The sequence below is a fragment of the Dama dama genome, chromosome 23, assembly GCF_033118175.1.
Source record: "Dama dama isolate Ldn47 chromosome 23, ASM3311817v1, whole genome shotgun sequence".
Taxonomy (NCBI): Eukaryota; Metazoa; Chordata; class Mammalia; order Artiodactyla; family Cervidae; genus Dama; species Dama dama.
The window spans coordinates 62,619,823-62,647,464 of record NC_083703.1 but is presented as its reverse complement, the minus strand read 5'-3'; the positions used below and the strand labels follow the sequence as shown (position 1 = coordinate 62,647,464).

At 46.7% G+C, this 27,642-nt stretch overlaps 1 protein-coding gene, 1 non-coding gene and 1 pseudogene across 2 annotated transcripts; 1 reads left to right on the top strand and 2 right to left on the bottom strand.

Moving 5' to 3' along the window:
• LOC133044287 (short palate, lung and nasal epithelium carcinoma-associated protein 2A-like) overlaps positions 1 to 193 on the top strand; it is a 52,052-nt pseudogene extending 51,859 nt beyond the window's left edge.
• A 9,219-nt stretch (positions 194 to 9,412) lies between these two features.
• Positions 9,413 to 9,484, bottom strand: TRNAC-ACA (transfer RNA cysteine (anticodon ACA)). The gene has a single exon. It is a non-coding gene; the product is annotated as a tRNA-Cys (tRNA).
• An 8,092-nt stretch (positions 9,485 to 17,576) lies between these two features.
• On the bottom strand, positions 17,577 to 26,145 carry LOC133044596 (short palate, lung and nasal epithelium carcinoma-associated protein 2A-like). The gene is made up of 7 exons (XM_061126031.1): positions 26,007 to 26,145; positions 24,636 to 24,795; positions 23,147 to 23,254; positions 21,817 to 21,966; positions 19,614 to 19,707; positions 18,542 to 18,605; positions 17,577 to 17,614 (listed from the first exon to the last, which is right to left on the bottom strand). Exons 1-7 carry the CDS (start codon positions 26,143 to 26,145, stop codon positions 17,577 to 17,579), a joined length of 753 nt encoding a protein of 250 aa, XP_060982014.1.
• Between the last annotated feature and the right edge of the window lie 1,497 nt (positions 26,146 to 27,642).

The window sequence follows — 27,642 nt, the reverse complement described above, 5'->3', positions numbered from 1 at the left end:
GCACGCTGCTCTGTGCCTGCTGCACCAGGAGGTCTTGTCAGGGCACCCTGGAGAAGTTGAGGACCCTTCGTAGTGAGCAAGTCAGGAAAGTGTGGCCGGAGGTCTCCTTGCAGGCCGATGGCCTCTTGGGCCTCTGAGAGCTTCTATCCCTCCTTTGTCACACTGGCAGAACCTGCTGCCCAGAATGATGTGAGAAAGAGGACTGGCCAGATCTGGGTTCAAATCCTGGATGTTTTCTTAGCAACTGTTGGGTGGGGGTCAAGTGCCTCCACTTCTCTGAGCCTTGGGTTCCTCCCAAGTGAAAGGAAATTGTTAACACTGCTGAGCTGATGAGTGGATTTAAAGAAAAAGCAGAAAGAGCTTCATATCAAGTAGGCATTGTTAATCAACATCGCCCCTCACCTTTTATTTCTTATGAGGAGCTATGGCTTCACCTTCAACCCCTGGAAGCTCTTCTTGACCTGGGTCCCTGGCAAGACTGGGGTTGCGAGGGCTGGGGGGCAACAGAAGTGGGGTGAGTAACAGTGTCAGGGTCCTGGAGGCAGTTTTTCTAGAAAATAGCCACAGACCCAGTTCACTGGGTCATCACTCTGTGCTTCTTATATACTATCTCACTGGATTCTTGGAATGACCCCAGGGGGATGGGTAATGTCATCATACCCATTTTATAGATGAAGTAACTGAGGCTGAGAGAGATGGAGTGACATGTAAGAGGTCCATGGCTTTCAAGTCTGACCCACTGGATGGTTTCAGCCTTTAGTGTCTGATTTCTATTCAGCTTCCAGTGCTACAACCTGAGAACTGCTATTGATTTGTTCTTTCAGATGAACTGTATGAAATCCCAGAGACAAAGTAAAGAGCACCGATGAGGAAAATCTCTGTGATGCCTGCCTGCTGGTGAGGGCCAGGTGCTGGGCCGTGGACTGAAAGAGGATATACACCCCCCACAACACACACACACACACAGGGGTCTGTGGAGAAGCAGAAGCAAAGCTTGGCTTCTCTTCTTTCTCTAGTAGCCACCTGAGCCCTGATCTTGGTCACAGACCGAATCCTGACCCTTAATCACACACTCAGACTGCACTTGATTCTTCTCCCTGACTGAGCCCAGAACCCAATCAGGCATAGCTTTCACTCCAGTTGTTGAATGAGTCCTGACTGAGCCTCTATCCACTGGTCATGGATAGAGCGCTGACCTGTATCTCAGTCTGATCCCGGATCCTGATCATGTACTGAGCTCTGAACCCAGGCTCCTCTGAGCCTTGTTCAGTCTTTTCACTTCGGCCATTGTTGCTAAGGTGAGAAGTTGGGATGGTGAAGAGATGAGGAGGGGTCAGTGCCAGGTGCCAGAGGAAGACTCCAAACCACAGGTGCCAGTCCCTCCCCGAGCCTCAGAGCTCTCAGGGTTTGTGGGGAAGTACCCCTGCAGCCGTGTTTGCTGAACATAGGAGCCGGTAAGGGACCCGGGATGTCCATGCCTCACACCAGGGTCTCCTTCCAGATTGGTTCCCGGGGATGTGACTGAGTCTCTGTACCGTCTCCCTCTGGACCTCGGTGCTGCCAGCATCCCCAGGAGTGACAACTGAGCCCAGTCAAAGGACACCTCTTAGATACTCCTCCTCACAGTCAGGACATCCTATGTTCATCACCCTCCACCTCCAGCGATAAAAAGCCATTTCTGCACCTCCTGTGAGTCCCATTGCATTTCTTCCACTGAAATCTCAGGTAAGGCAAGGTATGGGCCATCAGGGCAGCAGAGACCTGAATCTATAGCTGGAACGAAATTTTGGGATTATCCAGCTCCACTTCCGTGTCTTAAAATAGGAACACTGAGGCCCAGTATGGGCAAGAAGGTGACCTGAGATCACGTAGAGACAGCCTCACTCTGCTTCTGCTGCACCACCGCCATGTTGGAGGGCTGCTTTCACCAGCACAACTGACCTCATGACCTCCTCATAGGACCCTTCTGCAGGAGACACCAATCTTGTCCCCATTGGACAGATGAGGAAACTGAGGCTCACAAGGACAAGGGATGTATTGAGATTACAAGGTAACATCTGGCAGGACTAGGATTTTAAACCCATGGGTATGGGATCCTTGCTCAGAAAGGAGACATCTCTCTGAGTACTCAGCCACCTCTCCCCCGCCCCGAGCAGGTCCCGCTGTCCTGGCCTTGTTCTCTTCCACCCAGGACTGATGAGGATTCTCTCATGGCCCTTCTCAACATGCAAGCCCTCAGCTTCCCCTTTGCCCTGGAGTCTGGAGCACAGAGCCCTTTACTCACAGTCATGTCACCTCTGTAGAGGACAGACCCAGGCTATCACCTCAGGGACCCTGGGCCTCTCCTTTTCAGGACGCCATCTGACTTTCCTGCCCAGAGGGCCAGAGAACATTTGCCCATCTTGCCATGAACCATCTCAGTGCTGTGTGAAATTCTGTGAGGGAAGAACCACTGTGGTCCCCATGGGAGACTCGGGGTAAGAGGACAGGGTCACACAGAGGCCCGAACCAGCGCTGCTTCACACAAGGACCTTCTGTCTGAAGGATGCCCCACAAGGTCAAGTCACCATAGGAGGCCCTTGAGCCCCTGGGGCAGCTTGGTTGGGGGGGCCTTGGAGCAGGTCTCCCCCAAGAGACCTCAGTTCAGGCTGTGCCGGGGCTCCTGACACACGTGAGGTGAGAGGTTGGACAGAGCTGAGCATGACCTGGCCTCTGCTGTTGCCAGCTGTGTGATCTCAGCCAACTTACTTAACCTCTCAGAACCACAGTCCTCAAACCTGCCCAATGGAGTTAACAGGAAAACCTCCCTCGTTGTGTTGATGTGAGAATGAAATGAGTCAATGAATGGAAAGTGCTTTACCAGAGTCTGAAACTGGTGAGCACAAGATGAACGTCAGCCTCGACACAGTGGAATTACTGTCAACCAGTGCTGAAAAATCCCGTATTAAATCTATACACAGTATCTCACTCAATTCTGATTTCTACTGAGTGATGCAGTGAATGGTTCTTGGAGGAGGTGTGGCAACTGAGTCTCAGAGAAGCAAAGTGAGTTCTCCAGGGCCACACACCTGGTCAGAGGTGAAGCTGGATTCCGTTGGAAGTCAGAGCTGACACTTCCCCTCCTGGCATAGCAAAGGGATGAGAGTTTTCCTCTCTGTCTATATTTTGTGACAATCCCACTCCCACAAAATACACAAGGAGGACTCACAATTCAGGGCTTCTCTTGAGAAGTAGCCCACTCAGATCAGTGCTGAACCTTTGTCCAGGCTGTTCCACCAGCTGGTCATCATTCCTTCCCTCCCTCCAGTTTCTCAATCCTCCTCTGCCCACCACTCTGCTCAGGAGCTGTCTCCTAGTAAGTGGGGGCCACGCCTCAATGTTGCCACAACAATGAGACCATGTTTTCCAGCTGGTACCTCTACTCAGGCTATCTTGTCATCATTGTCCTATACAGACACACAGTTCAGGAAGTGTCAGCTCTCATAAAAAAGGTTCACACTTTTTTAGTCATCTTTTTTCCACTTTTCGTGAGAAAAAAGTTGGTATTCATCACTGTGTAAGTTGAAGACAACAGCTTGATTTCTGTGCAATAGGTTAAGCTATCATTCAAGTTCTCATATGGATACAATCAAAAAGAAAAAACAGTTTTTCCTTGTGATGAGAACTCTTCTAATCTGCTCTCTTAACAAAGTTTCTATATATCATACATCACTGCTAGCTATAGTTACCATGTTGTACATAGTATCCCTAGTGCTAAAATGTGAGGAAGAATAGAAATAAATACCTACATAAAGAAGCAAGAAAAACCCAAATAAACAACCTGCATCTATACCTTAAAGGATGAGAAAAAGAAGAATAACTAAGCCCTAAGTTATCACTAAAAAAGTATAGTGAAGATTACAGCAGGAGTAAATATAATAAGAAGAGAAAAATAATTGAAAATATTAACCAAACTAATATTAGTTCTTTGAAAATGTAAAGGAAATGAAAAAACCCTTAGCTAGATCTCATGACTCACAAAGGGGGCTTTAGGTCTTCACCTGTTGCCTGGGTCTACTTTGTCCTCAAGATAGCATTTATATACAAATGTTTCAGCAAAGCTCACTAGAAAAAGAAGCTGTACAAAGGGAATGAGACAATGTATTGTTATAGTGCCTTGATCCAAGTGTACCTGAAGTCCTCTTTGCCACAAAAATTCCTGTTCAAATACATGTCTCACTCCTTATTTTTTATTTTTATTGAAGCCAGGGTGAGTCAGCTCCTGCCATTCAAATCGACAGGAAGTCCTGGAAACACATTTGTAAACTCATGTCTTCCTCCTCCAATCTGATGCCTACTCAAGGGTCACACAACCACACTGGAAACACAACAGACATCAAAGCCACAGGAGAGCTTAGAGGTCATCATTTTAACCTCTTTGCTGGAAAGTCTAGGGAGACTGTGGCCCGGGTAATGGCTTGGCACTGCGGGTGCATGTTCACCATTGGTGCTCACGACAACCCACTTAGTAGGCAATGAAAACCTCCTTTTCCAGTTGAGGATACTGAGGGTCAGGGAAGAGAGGTGACTGGCCTTGGTTTTACAAGGATAGGAAACTAGCACTTGCATCCTCAGGGACGGTCAGGTCACATTGAGGCCAGCTGGTAGGGCAGGAGAGTCCTTGGACTTGAATATGTTTATTCCCCGATGTCTGCTGTTTGAGTTGGTTGTTATACCTGGTGGACTGGGCCCGTGTCAACATGGAACACCTGGTCCAGGAAGCCCAGATGGGTGCCCACTTGGCATCGGGCTTATAGCACCAGCAGAGACCTCTGGGTCACCTGTGTCCATCTCCTCCGGTCCCCCACCTGCGTCTCAGTAGGAACCGGATGAACTCAGCTGGGACAAAGTACAAGCAGGGCTAGAGGCTTGAGGAGCTAGCCTTCCTCACCGTAACTGTGGTCCCACCATCAGAGCACAGAGCAGGGGGAGGGTGGCAGCCCAGGTGCCCAAGCCTGGTGCTGGGACATGGAGGACCCCATCCAGCAGAGCCCTGGATCTGTCAGCAGACCACCCTCCACGCTGTCTGAGCCTGGTTTGTACACATCTGAGGTCCCTCTTCCCCTGGTTGTGGGCACAGAGCTGAGGGATCTGAGGAAAATCTTGTGGAGAGAATTGTTCTCACCTCAAGACCGCAACCCAGGGGGTGGGGAGTGATGTAATGAACTCAGACCTGGAGTTGGCCCCAGGCTTCTGCTGCCTTATGGTAAAGTAGGTAAACAACCTGGTACCTGGATCCCCATGGCAAAATGGAAATTAAAAGGGTACCAAGGGGATGGTGGTCAGCCCTCAGTTCTGGATTCGGGCAGACTGCTTTCTAATCCTCTCTTTCCCTGTTGCTGGCTTGTGGCCTGGACAAGGGACTTCATCTCCCTGAACCTCAGGTCCCTAGTGTGCAAAATGAGACCAAGTTGGGAGTCTCCTCCCAGGTATGCTATGAGGAGGTGGAGGGATAATGTGTATAGGCTTCTAATACACGGTTACAACACTGATGATGATATTATTATTATACCTCAGGTGTCCCATCTGGACCTGACCCCACTGCACAGGCTTATGGAGAGGATGAAGGGAGGAGATCAAGCATCCAATATGCTTTACCCTTAATCAATGGAAACCAGATTTCTTATTGTGTGCACTATGAAGACCACATGACCTAGATAGGCTCAGACTTCCTGTACACCTGTGTCTATAAATTCTGGCTCCCTGGTGACTGGTGCATAATCTTTGGGAGGTACAGTTCCTCAGCTTCCTGTCAGAACCATGTTAGAGATTCCAAGAAATATGATGTCAAGGACACCTCATTAATTGTAGGGACTGGATGGAATTTTCTGCAGAGAAGCCCTCCCAGGCGACTCCTGGGCTTGGAGGGCTGGATTGATTTGAGATGTCTGCCCCAAGTTCAAGAGGGGAGAGTGGAATGACTGCATGTTCGCCAGATCAGGACCAGGTCATCTCTAATGGCCCCTCCAGCCCGTGATGGGCTCATGGACACCACATGTTCACGGAGGTTGGGACTCTGGGACCTGCCTAGTGCTGTGGGGTGGAGGAGGGACCCTGATCTGGATTCCAGGCTTGGCTCAGTTTTGTGACTCTGAGTAAGACGTTCATTTTCTCCAGGGTCTCCATTTCCTCTAACTACAAAATGAATAGAGGCTTCCTGCTACACAGTTGATCGCTTGGTATTCTGAGAGGTGGTCAGGAATGCCTGGGGGCTACTTGCTACATTCCCACCAGCTGGAGCAACGTGCATAGGGGAGAAACCTCGGGCCAGCCCAGCCCACACCCTTAGCCACTACACATACCTGTGGTCACCTGCGGGGCCAGAGAGAAGGGAGGGGTGGGTTCTAATGCAGCAGAAGTGCCCGTGTCTGGGGAGAGGCCAACGTGCACAGAAAGTATTTGAAAACAGAGCAACGTGCTCTCCCTCAGGGAAGTCAGCCACGGCAGGGCCCCAATCTGTGTGTTATAATAACAGTGACAAGAACATGTCAGGGAGCATGTGTTCATCAGCTATGATCACAAGGCATTGTTATGGCACAGGGGACACATCAGGGAACAAAACAGACGAGACCCCGGCCTAGTGGGGCTCCCACTCCAGTGGACAAGGAAGAAAGCAAATCTTTAGGGGCCGCGTGTCCAGATTTATACATGTTAACTGTGTACCCTTCAGACCAGTTCAGTGATGTAGGTACACCCACTGTGTCCACCTTACAGGTGAGCAAACTGAGTCTCTAAGAGGGAAAGATCATAAGGTTAGTAAGGGGCAGCGCTTGATTTAAGATGTTAGTAACAACTTGCCTCCCTTTCCTACCAGGCTGTGAATTCATTAGAGAAGGGATTGTGACTTATTTCATGGTTGAATTTTCAACTTATAGTAAAAACCCTGCACCGAGGACAGTTTTAGTGTTAGTCACTGAGTCGTGTGTGACTCTTTGTGACCCCATGGACTGTAGCCTGCTAAGCTTCTCAAACCATAGGATTCTCCAGCCAAGAATGCTGGAGGGGGTTGCCGTGCCCTCCTCCAGGGGATCTTCCTGACCAAGAGATCATACTGACGTCTTTTATGTCCCCTGCACTGGCAAGCGAGTTGTTTACCAAATACCTAGAACAGTATAACAAAATAAAGTTCGCCAAATGTAAGTATGAACAATTAGGCACCACATCATGACACTGCATTCATCATCAATTTGACCTTTCTCCTAATTGAATCTATTTCTTAATTTGCTCTATTCAAAATATTAGCTAGTTCACGTGGCCCTACCCCTCTGGTTCTTAACCCCAGAGCCTTCTGAAAGGCTTCCACAGTGGCTCAGATGGTAAAGACTGCAATGCAGGGGACCTGGATTCAATCCCTGGGTGGGAATATCCCCTGGAGAAGGAAACGGCAAATCGCTCCATATTCTTGCCTGGAGGAATCCATGGACAGAGGTGCCTGGTGGGCTACTAGCCGTGGAGTTGCAAGGAGTTGATCACGACTGAGTGGCTAACACTTTCAATTTCATCCCTATGCCTCTTGTCCCCAAAGCCTTCTGTAAACCTCCATGTGGAGTGACATTAAGGGGGAAACCCAGCAGTCACAGGTTTGAAGAAAATTACCTTCAAAATCCTTTCTCCTGGAATTCTGCTGGGTGGTGATGGCCCTTATATTGGTGGTGATGGGGTGGGAGGCTGCCCCTGGAACCAAGTTCTGTGTCCAGAGCCATTGAACGAGACTCCAATGAAAATAACCCCTGTACAGAGTGAACAGAGAGACTTCCGAAGCAAAGGTCACCCAGGATACTTGAACTGGATGGATATGGAGAGGACTTTTGCCAAGACCAAGAGCAGGTTCTCATGGAGCCCCCAGCTACCAAGATGGTGGCCATGTAGGTGGGAGGCAGTGGAGAAAACATAGAATGAATGAATTGGAGAGTATTCTGGTAGAAGGTTCCATAGTGATCATCCAGATTAACTTTATCAGCATTTTGATACTCAGGCTCAGAGAGGGAGGGCAACCAGCCTTTAAGACAAGCACAGAGATGGGGCTAGAACTTGTGGTCCAAAACATCAGGGTCAGTGACCAGGGAGGTCATTCTTCCCAAACCTTCTCCTTGTCCGAATGCTCCCTATAACATCCCTCACTGTGGAACCAGCTTCAGGACAAATGTGTGCAATGACAGGTTGCTCAGGACCCACCCTCCCCCATCTGCCCCATTTAGTCAGTGGAGTTTCTCCTGAGAGTGAGTATAGTCTGCCTCCATATACATCCCCATATATGCGGTATCCCTCTGCACACTTACCTCCAACCTCTCTACTCTCAATGCAGGTGCCAGAAGTTAAAGCACTCACCTTTAGCCAAAGTCCCCAACTTGGCCCCTGTGTCATCTACTCACTGCCACCCCAAACACATCTACCTCTCTCTCTCCATGGCCCTACTGTCTTCCTTCCTTTTCAGAAAAATACCAACATCATTTCTCCTTTGGCCCTGTGCACAGACCATTCCCTCTTTCCAGAACTCTCCTCTTCAAAGCAGTGTGAGTTGGGTCCTGCCATTTAAACTCATAGTAAGTCTTGATCAACACATTTGTATACTCACATCACCCCAGCCCTTTAGATGACAACTCCAGGTTCAAACAACCATAACAGAAACATAACAGACATCAAAGCCACAGGAGAGCTTAGAGTTCATCTTAACCTCCTTTCTGAGATACCCGAGGAACCTATGGTCCAGAGAAGGAGAAGGACGCATCCAAAGCTACATGTGAAATGAACCCAATTTATTTTCCTCTTTCATTTCATATCTTTTCATTTTGTTGAAATTTTCTACTTGGGAATAGCTTTTTAAAATAAAATATTAAATACTATTTTTATAAATTTATTTATTAATTTTAATTGAAGGCTAATTACTTTACAATATTGTGGTGGTTTTGCCATACATTGACGTGAATCAATGTATGTGTATATGCATTGTACACATAGGTGTACATGCGTGACCGTCCTAAACCTCCCTCCCGCCTCCCTCCTCATCCCATCCCTCTAGGTTGTCCTAGAGCACTGGCTTTGGTGCCCTGTTTCATGCATCGAAATTACACTGGTCATCTATTTCACATATGGTAATATACATGTTTCAATGCTACTCTCTCAAGCCATCCCACCCTCACCTTTTCCCACAGAGCCCAAAAGTCTGTTCTTTACATCTATTTATCTTTTGCTGTCTTGCATATAGGGTCATTGTTACCATCTTTCTAAATTCCACTTCTAAATTTCATTTCTAAATTCAGTCCTGTCCGACTCGTTGTGACCCCATGGACTGTAGCCTATCATGCTCCTCCATCCATGGGATTTTCCACGCATGAGTGCTGGAGTGGGTCGCCGTTTCCTTTTCCAGAGGATCTTCCCAACCCAGGGATCGAACCTGGGTCTCCCGCATTGTAGGCAGACGCTTTACCATCTGAGCCACCAGGGAAGTCCTCTAAATTCCACATATATACGTTAATATACTTTATTGGTGTTTTTCTTTCTGACTTACTTCATGTGGTTTAATAGGCTTCTGTTTCATCCACCTCATTAGAACTGACTCAAATGCATTCTTTATTATAGCTGAGTAATATTCCATTGTGTATATGTATCACAACGTTCTTATCCATTCACCTGCTTATAGACATCTAGGTGACTTCCATGTCCTAGCTATTGCAAACAGTGTTGCAATGAACATTGGGGTACACATGTCTCTTTCAATTCTGGTTTCCTTGGTGTGTATGCCCAGCAGTGGGATTGCTGGGTTATATGGCAGTTCTATTTACAGTTTTTCTATTAAGTTTGCTTAAACAGTAGATGCCTGAGCTTCTCCCTAGATACTTAGGGTCAGCAACTCCAGGGTGGCTGGCCAGGATTGGAAGTAACTGGACTAGGGTGGCTCAAAGGTACTTTTGACCTTGAGTCCTAAGAGGTGTGATCCCCACCTTATCGTTGGAACCCCACTTCTGTGTAGACATGATCGCACAACCCTAGGTGCTTATCCTGCTTCATCTTTTGTCACCTCATCAGCAACCAGGCAAGGGTGTTACGGTCCTTATTTCTTGACTGAGGAAAGTGAGGCTCAGAAGGGGAGGATGACTTTCTCAAGACCACACAGTTGGAAAGGGGCAGAGCTGGAGAGCACCCAGTTCTGCGTCCTCTCCCACCGAGATCGGGTGTTCCCACTCTCAGTGTCTGGGGGCAGCAGCGAGTCACACTCGTTGGCCCCAGTGTCCAGAATCCAGCAGGTCCAGGCCAATGCCTGGCCCTGGGTTTGGCAGTGCAGGACTACTTTCACCATTGGTGAAAGCAATGAGCACCATTGGTGCTCATGACAACACCCTAAGGTGGTTTGGAAAACCGCATTTTCCAATTCAGGAAACTGGTGTTCAGGAAAAGAAGGTGAGTGGCCCAGGTCTCACAAGGACAAGAACCCAGCATTTGGCTCCCCAGGAAGGACCTTTCACTCAGATCACATTGAGGCCAGCTGATGGGGCAGGAGAGTCCTTGCACTTAAATACCCTGTTTTTTCCTTGACCTCTGCTGTTTGAGTTGGTTGTAATGCCTGGTGCATTGGGCCTAGGTCAACCCGGAACACCCAGGCCAGGAAGCACAGAAGGCTGCCCATGTGGCATTAGGGTGGGAGCACTGGTAGAGAACTCCAGGTCAGCCAAGGTCAGTCTCCTTCGTTCAGCCATCTGCACCTCAGCAGGGACCTATAACCCTGTCCTTAACATGAACATGGCCAGGATAAAGTAGGGGTACAGCCAGAGGCTTGGAGAGCTAGTGTTCCTCATGGTCCCATCATCAGAGCACAGGGCAAGTGCCCAAGCCTGGGTCTGGGGCATGGAGGACCCCATCCAGCAGAGCCTTGGACTGGTCAGCAGACTCACCTCCCAGCTGTCTGCGCCCAGTTCTGCAAACATCTGAGGCCCCTCTTCCCCTGTTTGTGGGCACAGAGCTGAGGGCTGTGCCAAAATCTGTACAGAGAGTTGTCCCGCTTCAGGGGCACAGCCCAGGGGGCCAAGTGTGATGTAGTGACCTCAGATGTGGTGTTGGTCCCAGGCTTCAGCTGTCTCATTGTAAAATGACAACACAACTCCATGCCTAGTGGCAAAATGGAAATTACAGTACCCCAGCTCTGGGGTTGGGCAGATTGGGTTCGAATCTTCTTTTTGCCTGTTGCTGGCTGTGTGGCCTGCACAAAGAGCTTCATCTCCTTGAGCCTCCGGTCCCCTAAGTGTAAAATGAGACTAACTATGAGCCTCTCCTCCCAGGTGTGCTGTGGGGAAGTGTGGGATATTCTGTGTCTGCCCCGATAGACTGTTACTACAGTGATGTTGATGATTATAATTGTTGTTGGTGTCTGGTCACCTCACCCCTTCCACCTCCAGTTTCTCATCTGTTTATGAACCCACTGCACAGGGTAATGGAGAGACTGCCGATAAGCAGCTAATATGCTAAACCAGTTGCAACTGCATTTCTTATTTTTGCACTCAGTAAAGACTAAAGGAGCTTAAACGGTCTCAGATGTACAGTACACATATGTTCACAAATTGTGGCATCCTTGGGTACTGATATATAGCCCTTGGCACAGATGATTCTTCATTCTGCCCAAGTTTCCCTTCTGGGGTCAAGTTAGGGAGTCTCAAGTAGGACTCTGATTGTAGGGCCTGGACAGTGCGTTGTGCCAAAATGTCTTCCCATTAAGCTCCTGGGCTTGGAGGGAAGGATTGAATAGTGATGTCTTCCACAAGTTCAGGAGCAGAGATTGGAGACAGCATGTTTGCCAATGCAGAACTAAGTCATCTCTAAGGTCCCTGCAGCCAGTGGTGGGCACCTTGACACCACATGTTAATGGAGGGTGGGACCCTGGGACCTACCTGGTGCGGGAGACAGGAGGAGACCCTGATCTGGTTCCAGTCTTGGCTCTGTTAATAACCAGTTTTTTTTCACTCTTACCAAGACATTCATTTTCTCCCAGGTTCTCCGTTTCCTCTAACTACAAAATGAACAGATGTTCTCTGCTAGACAGTTGACACTTCAGAGTTCTGAGAGGTGATCAGGAACATCTGGGGCTACCTGCAACATTCCCACCAGATGAAGCACCTGGCACTCTTGCTTTGCAGGCATCCCACCGGCTCCTTGGGCACAGTGATAACTGCCTACTCTCTGAGGCCATGAGGGCCAGGACCACAGGGCATCATCCCCAGGACCTGACACACAGATGCTCAATAATTATTTTTTACAGCCCACAGAAGCATTTTTCTTTATTGCTGATTAATTAAAGCATATACATTGAGAAATCCATGCATTTGATTTATAACAGCACAATCAGCTTGCTCTTAGAGTCAGTCTTGGGTGTGCATCCCAGACTTTTTCCCTTGTTGGTTGTGTGACAGAAGGCAAGTGCCCTAACTTATCTGAGCTTTGTTTTTTTTTTTTTCTTTTAAACATGAAGCCAGAAATAGAATGTCCCAGGACATTCAGCTACCTGAGAAGAGCTGCTCAGGGAACTAACAGGAAAAGTCAGTAGAGAGCCCAGGCTAACCTTGGCTAGATAAGGTGCTCCATGAATAATAGCGATCATTACATTACTATTACTGCAATAAACAGTAGTGAGCGGTGAACAAATATAGCATTTAGGAGCCCAGGAAAATAGGGAGTGTGGCAAGGGGCAGTGTGTGCAGGTCTTGAAAGTGTGATGGGACTGGGTTCAAATCCTAGCTCTGCCTTGGGGGCTTTGCCTCTCAGAACTCAGCTAACTCAGCTGGAAAGGGGGCACAGTGGGTGTACCTACCTCTCCGAATCAGTCTGAAGGGTACACAAGTTAACATGTATAAACCTGGACACACAGTCCCTAGAAATGTGCTCTCCTTGCTCTTCCACTAGACTGGGAGGTCCATGGGGCAGGGATTTTGTCCACTTTTTTCCCTGACGTGTCCCCTGTGTCATAGCAATGCCTTGTGATCGTAGCTGATGAGCACATGCTCCCTGATGTCTTGCTGGTGTTCCTATAGCACACAGGGCGGCTGCCCACTGATGACTCCCCTGTGGGAGAACCACAATGCTGTTTTCAAGTACTTTCCACGCACGTCTGCCTCTCCCACTGGGCACTTCTACTGCTTTAGGACCCACCCCTCCCTTCTCTCGGGTCCCTCTCTGTTCAGGTGACCACACATAGGTGTAGTGCTTTAGAGTGTGGGCCTGGCTGGCCCAAAGTTTCTCCCCTATGGGCATTGCTCCAGCTGATGGGAATGTAGCAAGTAGCTCCCATTTGTTCCTGTTCAGTTCAGTTCAGTCGCCCAGTCGTGTCCAACTCTTTGTGACCCCATGGACTGCAGACTTCCCTGTCTATCACCAACTCTTGGAACTTACTCAAAGTCAAGTCCATTGAGTCAGTGATGCCATCCAACCATCTCATCCTCTGTCATCCCCTTCTCCTCCTGCCCTCAATCTTTCCCAGCATCAGGGTCTTTTCAAATGAGTCAGTTCTTCAAATCAGGTAGCCAAAGTATTGGAGTTTCAGCTTCAGCATCAGTCCTTCCAATGAATATACAGGACTGATTTCCTTTAGGATTGACTGGTTTGATCTCCTTGCAGTCCAAGGGCTTCTCAAGAGTCTTCTCCAACACCACAGTTCAAAAGCATCAATTTTCAGTGCTCAGCTTTTTTTATAGTCCAACTCTCACATCCATACATGACTACTCTGAAAACCAACAGCTTTGACTAGATGGACCTTTATTAGCAATGTAATGTCTCTGCTTTTTAATATGCTGTCTAGGTTGGTTATAGCTTTCCTTCCAAGGAGCAAGCATCTTTTAATTTCATGGCTACAGTCAACATCTGCAGTAATTTTGGAGCCCTAGAAAATAAAGTCTCTCACTGTTTCCATTGTTTTCCCATCTATTTGCCATGAAGTGATGGGACCAGATGCCTTGATCTTAGTTTTCTGAATGTATAATTTTAACCCAGCTTTTCCTCTTTCCTCTTTCACTTTCATCAAGAAGCTCTTTAGTTCTTCTTCACTTTCTGCCATAGGGTGGTGTCATCTGCATATCTGAGGTTATTGGTATTTCTCCTGGCAATCTTGATTCCAGCCTGTGCTTCATCCGGCCAGCATTTCACATAATGTACTCTGCATATAAGCAGGATGACAATATATAGTCTTGATGTGCTCCTTTCCTGATTTGGAACCAATCTGTTTTTCTATGTCCCATTCTAACTGTTGCTTTTTGACCTGCATACAGATTTCTCAGGAGGCAGGTCAGGTGGTTTGGTATTGCCATCTCTTTAAGAATTTTCCACTGTTTGTCATGATCCACACAGTGAAAGGCTTTGGCATAGTCAATAAAGCAGAAGTAGATGTTTTCCTGTAACTCTCTCACTTTTTCAATGATCCAGTGGATATTGGGGATTTGATCTCTGGTTCCTCTGCTTTTTCTAAATCCAGCTTGAACATCTGAAAGTTCCTGGTTCATGTACTGTTGAAGCTTCACTTGGAGAATTTTGAACATTACTTTGATAGTGTGTGAGATGAGTGCAATTGTGCGGTAGTTTGAACATTCTTTGGGATTGCCTTTCTTTGGGATTGGAATGAAAACTGACCTTTTCCAGTCCTGGGGCCACTGCCGTGTTTTCCAAATTTGATGGCATAATGAGTGCAGCACTTTCACAGCATCATCTTTGAGGATTTGAAATAGCTCAACTGGAATTCCATCACCTCCCCTAGCTTTGTTCTTAGTGGTGTTTCTTAAGGCCCACTTGACTTCGAATTCCAGGATGTGTGACTCCAGATGAGTGATCACACCATTGTGGTTATCTGGGTGATGAAGATCTTTTTTGTATAGGTCTTCTGTGTATACTTGCCACCCATTAAAAATAGGGGGAAAAAGATTATTTTAAAAAATGCAACCATAATCATGAGAGCTGACCCTTCTTGCTCCCTCTGTCTGTATGGGACAATGATAACAAGATAGCTTGGGTAGACCTACCAGCTGGAAAACATGGTCTCTTTGTTGGGGAAACATGAGGAGTGGCCCCCACTTATGAGGAGACAGCTCCTGAGCGGAATTGTAGGGCTGAGGAGGATTGAGAAGCTGCAAGGAGACAAGCAATTATGTTCCAGTGGACAGAATTACCTGACAAACACTCAGCACTGACTGAAGGGGGCTACTGCTCAAGAGAAGTGCTGAATTGTGACCTCCTTGTTTGCAGTTGTGGGAGTTGAGATTGTCACAAAAATTAGACAGAGAGGAAAACTCTCATGCCTTTGCTATGGTCAGCAGGGGAAGAACCAGCTCTGGAGGAGGCCGACTTCACATGCAACATAGCTTTGCCTCTGACCAGCTGTGTGAGCCTGGAGAAGTCATTTCACCTCTCCTCTTGGAGATTCACTTGCCACACATTCCCCAAGAACCATTCCCTGCATCATTCAGTAAAAATGAGAATCTAATGAGACACAGTGTATAAAGATGTAATACGTGGTTTCTCAACACTGTTTGATAGTAATTCCAGAGCCTGACTCGTGTAGAGCCTGACTTGTGCTCACCAGTGTCAGACCCTGGTTAAGCACTTTCCAGTCATTGACTCATTTAAAGCTCACACCAGTGTACTGAGAAAGTTTTGCTGTTAATTCTATTTGGCAGGTGAGAGAACTGTGGTTCTAAGAGTAACTTGCTTGAGATTAAACAGCTAGCAAGGGGTAGAGGCCAAGTAACTCAAGTTCACCATTGTCCAACCCTTCACCCTATGCCTTGTTGTCAGCCCCAGCACAGCCTGACCTAAGGTCCGCTCGGCGGAGCTGAGGAGAGCTGGTTGAAGGCCCCTGGATATAGCCCCAGGGGCTCAAGGGCTCCCTGAAGTGAGTTGACCTTGTTAGGCAGCCTTCATCAAGTAGAAAGCCCTTGGGTGAAGTAGCTGCTGGTGCAGGCCTCTGTGTGACCCTGACCTCCTAACCTGAGTCTTCAATGAGGACGATAGTGGTCCTTCCCTTACAGAATTGCACAAAGCACTGGGATGGTTCCATGGCAAAATGGACAAAGTTCCTCTGGGTCTTTTGTCAGGAAAACCAGATGGTCTTTGGGAAAGAAGCCCGGGGACCCTGACGTGACAGCCCAGGTCAATCCTCTGCACATGGGATGCAGCTGTGATTAATGGGTGCCTTGATCCCACTCCAGGACCAAGGGGAAATTGAGGGCTTCCATGTTAAGGAGGAAGAGTGGACTCCAGAGGACCTCATCAGTCCTGCTCAGAAGAGAGCAGGGCCAGGGTGATGGGACCTGCTGGGGGCAGGGGGGAGGTGGCTGAGTACTGACAGCCAGGGTGTCACCTCTCTGAGCAAGTGTTCCCAGGGACATGGGTTAAAATTCTAGCCCTGCCACTTGCCACCCTGTAACCTTGATGAATCACTTGTCTTCTGTGAGCCTCAGTTTCCTCATCTGTACAGTGGGGACAAGAGCCATGTCTCCTGGCAGAAGGGTGCTGTGAGGAGGTCATGAGGTCAGGTGTGCTGGTGGTGGTGTAGCAGAAGCAGGGTGAGGCTGTCTCTACGTGATCTCAGGTCACTTTCTTGCCCATCCTGGGCCTCAGGTTTTCCCTTTGTAAGACAAGAAGTTGTGGCTGGATAATCCCTAATGTACATTCCAACTTCGGATCCAGGTCTCTGATGCCCTGATTGCCCATACCTCACCTCCCCCGAAATCCCAATGGAAGGAATGCCACGGGCCACACTGAAGGTGCAGAAATGCCTTTTTATTGCTGGGGGTGGAGAGTGATGAGCATAAGGTGTCCTGATTACAAGGAGGAGTATCTGAGAGTGTCCTTGACCTCACTTAGTTGTCCCTCCTGGGGGGATAGTGGCAGCACCGACCGTCCCAGAGGGAGACGGTACAGAGATTCAGTCACGTCCCGGGAACCAATCTGGAAGGAGACCCCGGTGTGAGGCATGGACACCCTGGGGCCCTTATCAGCTCCCGCAGCCAGCAGGCATAGCTGCCAGAGTGCTTCTCCACAAACCCTGCGAGCTCTGAGGCTTGGGAAGGGACTGGCACCTGTGGTTTGGGGTCTTTCTCTGGCACCTGGCACTGACCCCTCCTCATCCCCTCACCCTCCCACCCCCTCACCCTAGCAACAATGGCCGATGTGAAAACATTGATCAGGGCCCAGAGGAGCCAGGGTTCAAGGCTCAGCGTATGATCAGGATCAGGGATCAGCCTGAGATGCTGGTCGGGTCTCTATCCATGACCCGTGTCAGGGCTCAGTCAACAACTGAAGTCAAACTTCAACCTGACTGCATTCTGGGCTCAGTCAAGGACCAGAATCAAGCACAATCTGAGTGTGTGATTAAGGGTCAGGACTCAGGCTGTGACCAAGATCAGGGCTCAGTCTGCTACTAGAGAAAGAGGAGAAGCCAGGCCAAGCCTTGCATCTCCTTCTCCACAGATCCCTGTGGAGGTCTCTCATCCTCCCTCCGCCCAGGGCCCCGAGTCCGGTCCTCACCAGCAGGCGGGCATCACAGTGGTTTTTCTCATCTGTCCTCTTCAGTTTACAATTTGTTGTGTGGTTTCCTGAAGTATATCTGAGGGAACAAAATCAGTAGCATTTCTCCAGATCTGGATATAGCTGAATAGAAACTAGATCTAGAATATTGCTGAATCTAGATCTAGATTTAAGCTGAAACTAGATCTAGATAAAGCTGAATAGAAACTAGGGCTGCCACCCTCCAGCAGGTCAGAATCGGCAACCACGGGATCTCTTACATGTCACTCTGTATCTCTGAGCCTCAGTTTGTTCATCTGTAAAATGGGTATGATAACAGCACCCACTCCACAGTGTTGTTGAAAGAATACAATGAGAGAGTGTATACAAAGCACAGAAGTATGGCCCAGGTAAGTGCACCTGGGGCCGTTTTCTAGAAGAACCACCTCCAGAACCCTGACACTGTGACTCATCCCATTTCTGTTGCCCCACAGCCCCAGAAACTCCAGTCTGCCAGAGACCCAGGACAAAGAAAGCCCCCAGGGGCTGGGGGTGAGGCCACAACTGCTCATAAGAAGGGAAAGGGTAGGGGCAGTGTTCAGCAGCAATGAGTATGAGATATTAGGCTCTTTCTTGTTTTTCTTTAAATCCACTCATCAGCCTGGCAGTGTTTACAGTCTTTCATCTCCGAGGAACCCAAGGATCAGAGAGGTGGAACCAGTTGCCCAAAGACCCACATTTGCTAAGAGCAAATCCAGCATTTGAACCCAGCTCAGGCCCGTCCTCTTTCTCTCAACAATCTGTGCAGCTGGTTCCACAGGTTTGATAAAGGAGACCAATAGAAGCCTTCAGTCTGCAGGGACACTGTTCCCCCAGCCACACTCTCCTGACTTGCTCAGGACAAAGGATCCTGAACTTCTCCAAGGTCCCCTGACAGACCTGCCTGTTGAGCAGGCATAGAGCAGGGTGCCTGCCCCTTGGGAGGCTGCAGAGGGTGCCCCCACTGCTTCCCCAGGCTGTGACTTACCGTTGAGGTTCTTAACCAAATTCTCATTCAAGGAGCTGCTGACTGTGTGGATTCGTGGACACAGCTGAGGGTCACAGGACACCAGGGAGAGATACAGCGAGAGATGGAGAGAGGAAGGCAGGAACGATGTTGGGATGGGGAGCGGGGAGAGGAGAGACAGGAGAGAAAGAGGACTGATCATTATCCACTGGGAGCACCCTGCCAACCCCCTGCAGAGATGCTCACTACTCGGGATCTCAGAACTTCTGACCCTTAGGAATCTGTAACAATGGAAACCTAGAAGGCCCAAATCTGAGAGCCAGAGAACAATAGAATCCTAAAACTTCAGAAGGTTAAAACTTTAAAATCTAGACTTTTAACATTCCAGAATGCTATGCTCTTAGAAACCTTGACCTTTCGAACACTGGAATTTTAAGCAGTCAAATGAGGCCCTGGGAACCATACAGAAGTGTTTTCCCTGATTTTCTGTGCATGCAATCCCCAGGGATCTCGTGAAAATGCAAATTCTTGAGTCAGCAGGTCTGGGGTAGGACCTGAGAGTCTGCATTTCTAACAAGTGTCCAGATGAGGTCAGTGTTGCTATTCTGAGACCACAGCTTGAGCAGTGCCCCTCCAGCTTAGTAAATCACAGAGACTTCTGGAGGAATTTTCGCCCCATAAACTGTGATTCCCAGCCAAATTCCAGAGTGACTAATTTAGAATCATTTCTGGCACATGGTACATGTGGTTTGCATATGATGCACAGGAATCTTACTTACGGTATGTGTACTTTTTATATTTAAATAAATTAAATAAAGTTGTATTCAATAAAGAATATTACTAAAAGGCCTACTGGCAGTGCATGGGTATGGTATATGACTCAAGTTGGAACCCAGTGATTTCTGTTAATATCAGATCCCTCCTCCCCTTCTCCCCACACCAGGCTGAGTGAAGAAGGGGAGCAGCAGCTGACAACCCAAAGGAAGTGGGCGCCTCAGGAGGGAAGGTGCCCAAAGAGCACAGCCCACCCAGGGAATGTCACACCTGCTCCCCACCTGGCCTGGCTCTGAGCTGCCAGAAGTGGGGTACTCACCACGTACTGCACTATGTAGTCCTCCACCAGTTTCACGAGTTTGGTCACCGTCTTTCTGATATCGCTGATCAGTCCAGTGAGGCTGGAGATGGAACTGATAAAGACCAGTGAAGTTGGCAGAGCAGCCAAGGAGGAGCAATGGGAAGAGGGCGGGCGATGGTGGAGCACCTTGAAGTCAGGTGAGTTGAGCTTCTGCTCAGGGGCTCATCACCTAGAACCACATGACTGACCAGCAGCTCACCCTAACAGCTCATGAGAGTCTCACCACAGACATGAGACCTCATCCATCCATCCATCTATCCTTCATCCATTCATTCAGCACATATTTATACAGCAACAAGCATATATGCCAGGAACCACGCCAGACTGGGGACACAGGGATAAATAAAGCACAAGCAGCTCCCAGTCTGGTAACTACATATGAAATGAGTGTGGCTAAGGCTGGCTCCTTCCCGCCTCCAGCCCCCAGCATAACTGTCACCTCTTCAGGGCAGCCCTCCATGACTGCTGCATGAGGGAGGGCTTTGTATCATTGCACCCTATTAAGTGTGCTGCTCTGCCCAGGGATGGTTGCCATCTGACGTTTACCTCGTGGGCTGTTTATTATTGAACTGATGCTTGTCTGTTTGTGATTTCCTCAAGAGAATAAGCTCCAGGAGAGCAACTTCTTTGCCTGAAGTCACCGATACATTCTCCAGAGCTCAGAATTGTGGCTGCCTGGCATGGAGCATATGCTCAGCACATTTTTGGCTGAGGGAATAAATAAAGTAAACCTACAATTAAATATATAATGACAACTCGTGGAAGGTATTCAGAAGGGCAAGAGCAGATTCTTATAAGAGCGAAGAGGAGGAACCTTGTTTTAGACCCTGAGTGATGAGAAGTACATTGAAATGGGATGGGAGATAAGTGTACTTGACATCCAGAACAGCCCCTTGCACAGGTCTCGAGGTGGAAGGAGTTTGTTTGAGGCTCAGAGCAAAAGCTAGTGTGTCTAGGGCAGAGTGGCAAGGGGGAGAGCACAGTGATATGAGGGTTGATCCAGATCAGGTGGTCTAGATGGCCCTAAGGAGGGCTTGGGATGGTACCCAAAGTGGAGAACAAAGCCCCCAGGGGTTTTGGAGCAACAGAGTGGAATGCCATTTTACAGATATGGTCACTGAGCCCCAGAAGGCAAGGTGATTTCTCTGGCGCTATAGGCGAGGCATTGTCCAGCAGGGCTCAGGCATTTGGACTTACATCTCAGTTTTTCCATGTGATGATAGGCTTCAGAGCCTGTTTTTGGTTCTGGGGTTCTTTAGGCAACCTGTGATCAGATCCCTTGTTGAGGCAGGATGGACTGACCTCTGCTCATGGCTCAACCTGGTTCCTTGCCAAGGCCAACCTGCCCCAGCAATTGGCATTCAGACTATTTCTCCTCGCCCAACCATAACCAGGGTCAGCCTTTCTCCCTCCACCTTCTTCCCTGGGCTAAACATGCACTTCCAAGCACACAATATAAGATGTAGTTTTGGTGTGTTACCAGAAATCACTGATTTAAAAGGAGAGGATTCAGTTTTCAAGATCTTATTTTGGGAATTTCCCAGTGTGTGGAGGATGATTTGGGGACAATCTGAAATTAGACCCATGGTAGGGTTTACTACTCCTCTTGCCCCTCCTAACTAAAGGCAAGAAGGTAAACAAGTGAATTATTATTATTATTATTATTGAGGGACATTATGTAAAACGAGAAATGTCAGTTCTTCAAGTAGACATAGCAATGTTAAATGTGCAGGCATCTAACAACAGAGCTTCAAAAAGCATGAAGCAAAAACAGATAAAGCTGAATGGTGAAACATGCAAATTCACAGTTACAGCTGGAGAGGTCAACAATCCTGTCTCAGTTAGGGGAAGAACCGGGAGACAGAAAGTCAACTGAGAGCATAGTACCAGGCTGTATGCTAAACACTTGCATCTTCTCATTTGGTCAACACAGTAGCCTATGAATTATGTATTACTACCATCCTCAGTTTAAAAATGAACACTGGAGCTCCTAGAGCTAAAATGATGATAAAACCATAAGTTAGTGGCAAAGCTAGCTTGTCTCCAGAGTTTCACCTCTTTTTCACCATATTCTGCTCCCTCCCAAATATAGGAATAGGGCTGAAATTAGGGATTCCAGCTCCTTTGGGAGTCCCGCTCTGCTGAGATATCTGGGCCTGACCTGTTCACGAAGGGGAGTGAGATCTTGGCTGGTGTGTAAGTGCATCCTCCCATGACCACCATTAAGGTACCAGATTCATCAATTTTAAAGCTGATACTTGTCTGTAGGACAAAGTTGAGGGTCAGGTCAACAACGGCACCCAACAGAGGCCTGTAGGGAATAAGATTCACAGTTAACAGAGGTGGAGAAATCCCTTCTTGTTGCTCACTTGAGTCCCCTTCTCTGTGGACATTATATGGGGTGTCTATGGACAATGTCAATATTGTCTGTATTCTTTACAGCATCTACTTTCTTATATTAGGTTTTTCTTCTCCTGGCCACAAGGGTTTCTCTCATGAAATTTCTATGCAGTATTACACAGATGATTAAAATAAATATAATAGTCAACATTTCTTTAGCACAAATTCTGTGTTAGGTATTTCAAACAAAAGTATTTTACTTGGATTAATCCATTTCATCATGACCGTACTATCATGACAGAAAATTACTATCTCTATTTTCAGAATGTGGAAACACTTGGTATAGAGAGGTTAAGCAACTATCCCCCAAGATCTCATAGCTAAGAAATGATGAAACCATAGTGCATTTAATTGATAAAGACTCTTCTACACACCTTCATTTTATCTCTTTGTATCTTTAAAGTAATTAAAACACTTAAAAATTATAGTTTCCATATAATTTTCATATGCTCTTCATTACATACTGTACAATACTATGTGGCCCGTACTGGTCACTATCATTTAAAGAGAATCTTGAGAGACAAAGTGATGCTGCAGGAAACTTTATCAAAGAGTTATAAATAAATCTTTTCAGTTTTCAAGTTTTATAATTAGATAAGCATGATGAATTTGGACATATATTTCATGGAGGATTTTTTAACAAAAAGATTGGTTATGGCCCATGTTTCTTAGAACATTTTAAATGTTAAGATTTCAGGTGTGTTTGACTCTTTGCGAGCCCGTGGACCATAACCCACCAGGCACCTCTGTCCATGGAATTCTCCAGGAAAGACTACTGGAGTTGGTAGCCACTCCCTTTTCCAGGGGATCCACCCTCTGAGCCACCAGGGAAGCCCAAGAATGCTGGAGTGGGTAGCCATTTCCTTCTCGAGAGGATCCTCCCAACCCAGGGATTGAACCCAGGTCTTCCACATTGCAGGCAGATTCTTTACCATCTGGAGCCACCAAGGAAGCCCTTAGACCTGGAAAGGTCTTCTTTTACAGATTGGGAGACCAAGTCAGAAGCATGGAAAAGTACCCGGTGCCAGATTGGAGATCTACTGGCATACCGCACTGCATCTCTCAAACCTCAGATTCTAACCAATACTCACAGGGTCAGGGTGACCTCAGCAGTGATGGGGATACTCAGGTTAATGCCTGTGCCTCCAGGAGTCCCTCGGAATGTGATATTCCCGATACTGATGCTCCTGATTGTCAACCTGTGCAAAAACCACAATTCGCCGCTGTCATTCCTTATGCAGCCATTGCTGGGCTCTTCTCTATGGCAGTCTCATGCTTAGCATTAGAGCCTGACTGACTTTGCCTGCCTTGGTCTTCCTGACAGCCCAGTTCAGAGGTTGGATTCTCTCCACTGGATGGCATGGCAGGAGACAGCTGTAATTCCCCCAAGACTCCAGGGTGAACATGTGCCAGAGTCAGAATTTGGTTCCTTAAAAAATTAAAGTAGAGTTGCTTTACAGTGTTGTGTTAGTTACAGGTGTACAGCCAAGTGATTCAGATATGTATAGATAGATAGATACTTGTGTGTGCTAGTCACTTCAGTTGTGTCTGACTCTTTGCGACCCTATGGGCTGTAGCCCACCAGGCTCCTCTGTCCACCAGGCTCCTCCTGATTCTCCAGGCAAGACTACTTGAGTGGGTTGCTTTTTCCTTCTCCAATAGATGGATATAGATATAGCTATAGGTATATAGGTAGAGACAGAGATACTTTTCATTTCATATTTCTCCCCTTATAGGTGGTTACAAAATATTGAGCATAGTTCCCTGTGTTACATAGTAGGTCCTTGTTGGTTGTCTACTTCATATACAGTGTATATGAAGTATGTATTTATATATATATGAAGTATATATTTAACATATACAGCAGTGTACATATGTTAAAGCCAAACTCTTAATTTATCTCCCATACTGCTTTCCCTTTTGTTAATAGCCATAAGTTGTTTCTTTATGTCTACCAATCTGTTTCTGTTTTGTGTAAGTTCATAGCATCATCTTTTAGATTCCACATATAAGTGATATCATGTGATATTTGTCTTTCTCTGAACTCACTTAGTATGATTATCTCTACGTCCTTCCATTTGTTGCTACAAACGGCATTATTTCATTCTTTTTTAGCAGAGTCAGATTTTGAACCCAAAACTGCTTGGCTCCCAGACTTCATGTATGGGGCCATGTATATGGTATAAATTCTAGTTTCCTCTGTCCTGAGGTCATTCAGACTTTTATACTCAGCTATATTCAGGGAAGAAAAGTTTTATTCCTTGGAAAAGTGACTTTAGATACCAGAAAACAGGTAGAGATGAGGGTGAAGAGAACCTTTATCCTGAACCTGAAATCATATGAGAACAAAGCAAGCCTAGATCTTTAAGAGCCTTGATAGGTCCTGCAGCCCTGCCTCTAACTTTCCCAAACTCTAGAAGAGCTGGCCTCACACCAGTTCCACTCTCAGGGATGTACAAGGTTTTTTTGTTGGCTTTTTCTTTTTTTACTTTTCTGTCTTTGATCTTAAATTCACCTCCCCAAAGATGTGTATTCTCTTTTGGAACAAAGAGCTTCAGTGTGAACTCAACGTCAACTCACCGTAAACACTTGAAAAATAGTTGAAGATTTTCAGTATTGTCCTTGTCCAAGACCTCAGCTTCCTGGATCTTCTCGGTAAGTACATCCTTCACAGTGACTATCTCCAAACATGTGAAATCCTGGACTGACTCAAAATCAGCCTTCACTTTCTCAAGGCCAGCTGCAAAAGTAATCTCCTTTTAGTGTGATACACAATTTATGAAGAGCTCCTATGCACAGGCACCAAATGAGACTGTTTGCCTCTGTTACTTCATTCAGTCTTTACACCTCCATAAAGCTGGTGTTACTATTATCTGCACTTTCATACGAGAAAACAAAAGATTAAAAGGTTAAGATATGGGCCTAAAGTCTCACAGCTAGGAGACCTTGTTCCCTCTATGCTGCCTTCATACTAATACATACTCATCATTCATCAACAGAGTAATCAATCCACGTTGTAGGCAATAGAGACTGATTGAACATCAGGTTCTAATAGTGAAGTTCTAATAAGATGCTCAAACAAATGAAATAAATTTGGAATAAACTAAGAAATGGAAAATCTAGAATCAAAGAAAAATTATGGCTCCAACTCATGAAAGTGGCAAATAGGATTCCCAGGAACAGTCTTGCAGCAGGCCTAGAAAGAAATGACTCATACAGGAGAAGGACAGAGTGTCCTAATGGGGGTCCTTCAGAGAAAAAGGGATTTGATAGCGTGGTGGTAGATGTAGAATGGCACATTTGGAAGCAATTAAGAATATATGTTTTGAAAGGAAGTCAAATGAGAAACAAGGCAATAACTAGCTCAAGGAAAAGCAAAAGGCTACAGGAAAAGATATGTAATAGTAGTGCTACTTGGCTCTGCAACAGACGGTATCACCTAACTATATTGATTCAAACAGAGGTGGAAGCTACATCTGGTCCTATAACTTACTAGGTGACCTGGATTCAGACCCTCTGTTTCTGAGCTCAGTTTTATCAGCAAAGAAACTGGAAAGTGTATTTTTGAAGGTTGCCTAAATCCTGACAAGGTTCAAAGGCAGTCATTTTCAGAAGTTAGTTTCTCCTATAAAAAATGTTTGTCAGTGTGCTGGTAATGTTTCCAGGAAATGAGAAGGCCAAGTTCTTTTAAGAAATCAGAATTAAAAAGTGATATGACTAACTGGAAAGGCAGGTAGTTTTAAGCCTACCTAGATTTGGTAGGGATTAATTTCCAATTAGGTAATACAAATCACCAAGAAGATTGAATGACCCAACAGAAGAATATGCTGCAAATATAAATAAAATATTTAATTTAAATAATGTAAATGACAAATAAAAGATGAAAAAATGAGTGAATTTTTTCAAAATTAGAGAAATAGGTACCCCTGATCATCCCACTTGCTGACTCACATTCAAATGCACTGTCATCAGTCTCAAGTCCTTTTTTAAGAGCAGATTGCAGCTCTCTCACAACATCATTGTCAAGAAGAGACGCTGAGGTCCCAGCGAGCAGGCCACACAAGAGAACAAGTCCCCAAAGCTGAAACATCTTGTCCTGACACCTGGGCAGTCATGGGAGGAACAGGAGTGAGAATTACCCATAGGGAAACAGGATATTTAATGAGCACCTATCACTCCTACACTCAACAGTCCTTGAAGCTATCTGCTCTCTTACAGAGGGGCAGCCCAGGTCGGGAAGCTAGAGCAACTTGCACAAAGATACACAACCACTGAGTAGAGAGATAGTAGTTGAAAAGCCATGCTTGACTCCAGGTCAGTGCTCTTTACACAGAGGCCATTTGCATTTTCTGGCTTCTCTGCCTGGAACATATTTCCCTCTTCTTTGCATTTTAACATGAGTCACTTCTTGCTGAGTCTCCAGCTTCAGTAAGACATCATATCCTCTATAAAGCCCACTCTAGGCCCTTCTCAGGGTTAGGTCAGGGGACCCCAATCTACCATCTTGTTGCCTTCATTCTCTGATCAGAATCCTTGGTACAGTTAGTGATGACTTGCCTCCTTTCTCACCAGGCTGTGAACTCCTTATATAGGGACTGTAACTTTGGGAATTCCCAACTGATAGTAAAAAACCTGCACCTAATACGGTGTAACAAAATAAAGATTTGCAGAATAAAAGTATGAACAAATAAATGGGCACCACATCATGACCCCACATTGCTTACCAGTTTGAAACTTCTAATATAGTTGATTTCTTAATTTGCTATATTGACAATATTAGCTAATTCATGTGGCCCTGTCCCTCTGCCTCTTGGTCCCACGGCCTTCTGAAGATCTCCATGTGGGGTGACATTAAGGGGGAAGCCCACCATTGACAGGTTTGGAGGAAAATACTTACAAAATCCTTGCTCCCCTGCACAGTCTCCTGGAATTCTGCTGGGTGGTGATGGCCCTTATATTGTGGTGATGGGTGGGAGGCTGCCCCTGGAAACAAGCCCTGGGTCCAGAGCCATTCAAGGGGACTCCAAAGAAAATAATCCTTGTCTAGAGTGAACAGAGAGAGATTTCCAACCCAAAGGTCACCCAGGACGCTTGAATTGAAATGGGTGGTTATGGAGAGGACTCTGTGCCAAGACTAAGAGCAGGTTCTCATGAAAACTCCAGCTGCCAAGATAGTGGCCATTGTAGGTGGGGTTTGGGGTAAAGACTGAGAATGGATGAATTGGAGAATGCTGTGATAGGAGGACCCATAGTGATCATAATTTTGTCATCAGTTGGAAACTCAGTTCAAGAGAAGGAGAGCAACCAGCTTGAGGTCACCCAGTAAGACATGGACAGAGATGTGCTAGAATTATGCCCCAAGGAGTCAGGGTCAGGGACTAGTGAGGCCATTTTTTCCAACTCTTCTCTGATTTTTGTGAGCTCTCCACCACATCCCTCACAGTGGGGCCAGCCTCAGGGCAGATGTTTGTAATGATGCAATTGCTCAATACCATCCTCCGAAGTCTGCCTACTCATTTAATTGGCAGAGTTCCCCCTGAGAGACAACAACATCTGCCTGCAAAATACCTTCTTATATAGGATCTCC

Excerpts from the sequence above, each read along its gene's own strand:
- LOC133044596 (XM_061126031.1), bottom strand. The coding sequence starts at position 26,145 with ATGTTTCAGCTTTGGGGACTTGTTCTCTTGTGTGGCCTGCTCGCTGGG. Across the intron at positions 23,255-24,635 it reads CTATTTTTCAAGTGTTTACG|GTTGACAATCAGGAGCATCA; the intron begins GTGAGTTGACGT and ends GTTTTTGCACAG. Across the intron at positions 21,967-23,146 it reads GCTGAGGTCACCCTGACCCT|GCCTCTGTTGGGTGCCGTTG; the intron begins GTGAGTATTGGT and ends TATTCCCTACAG.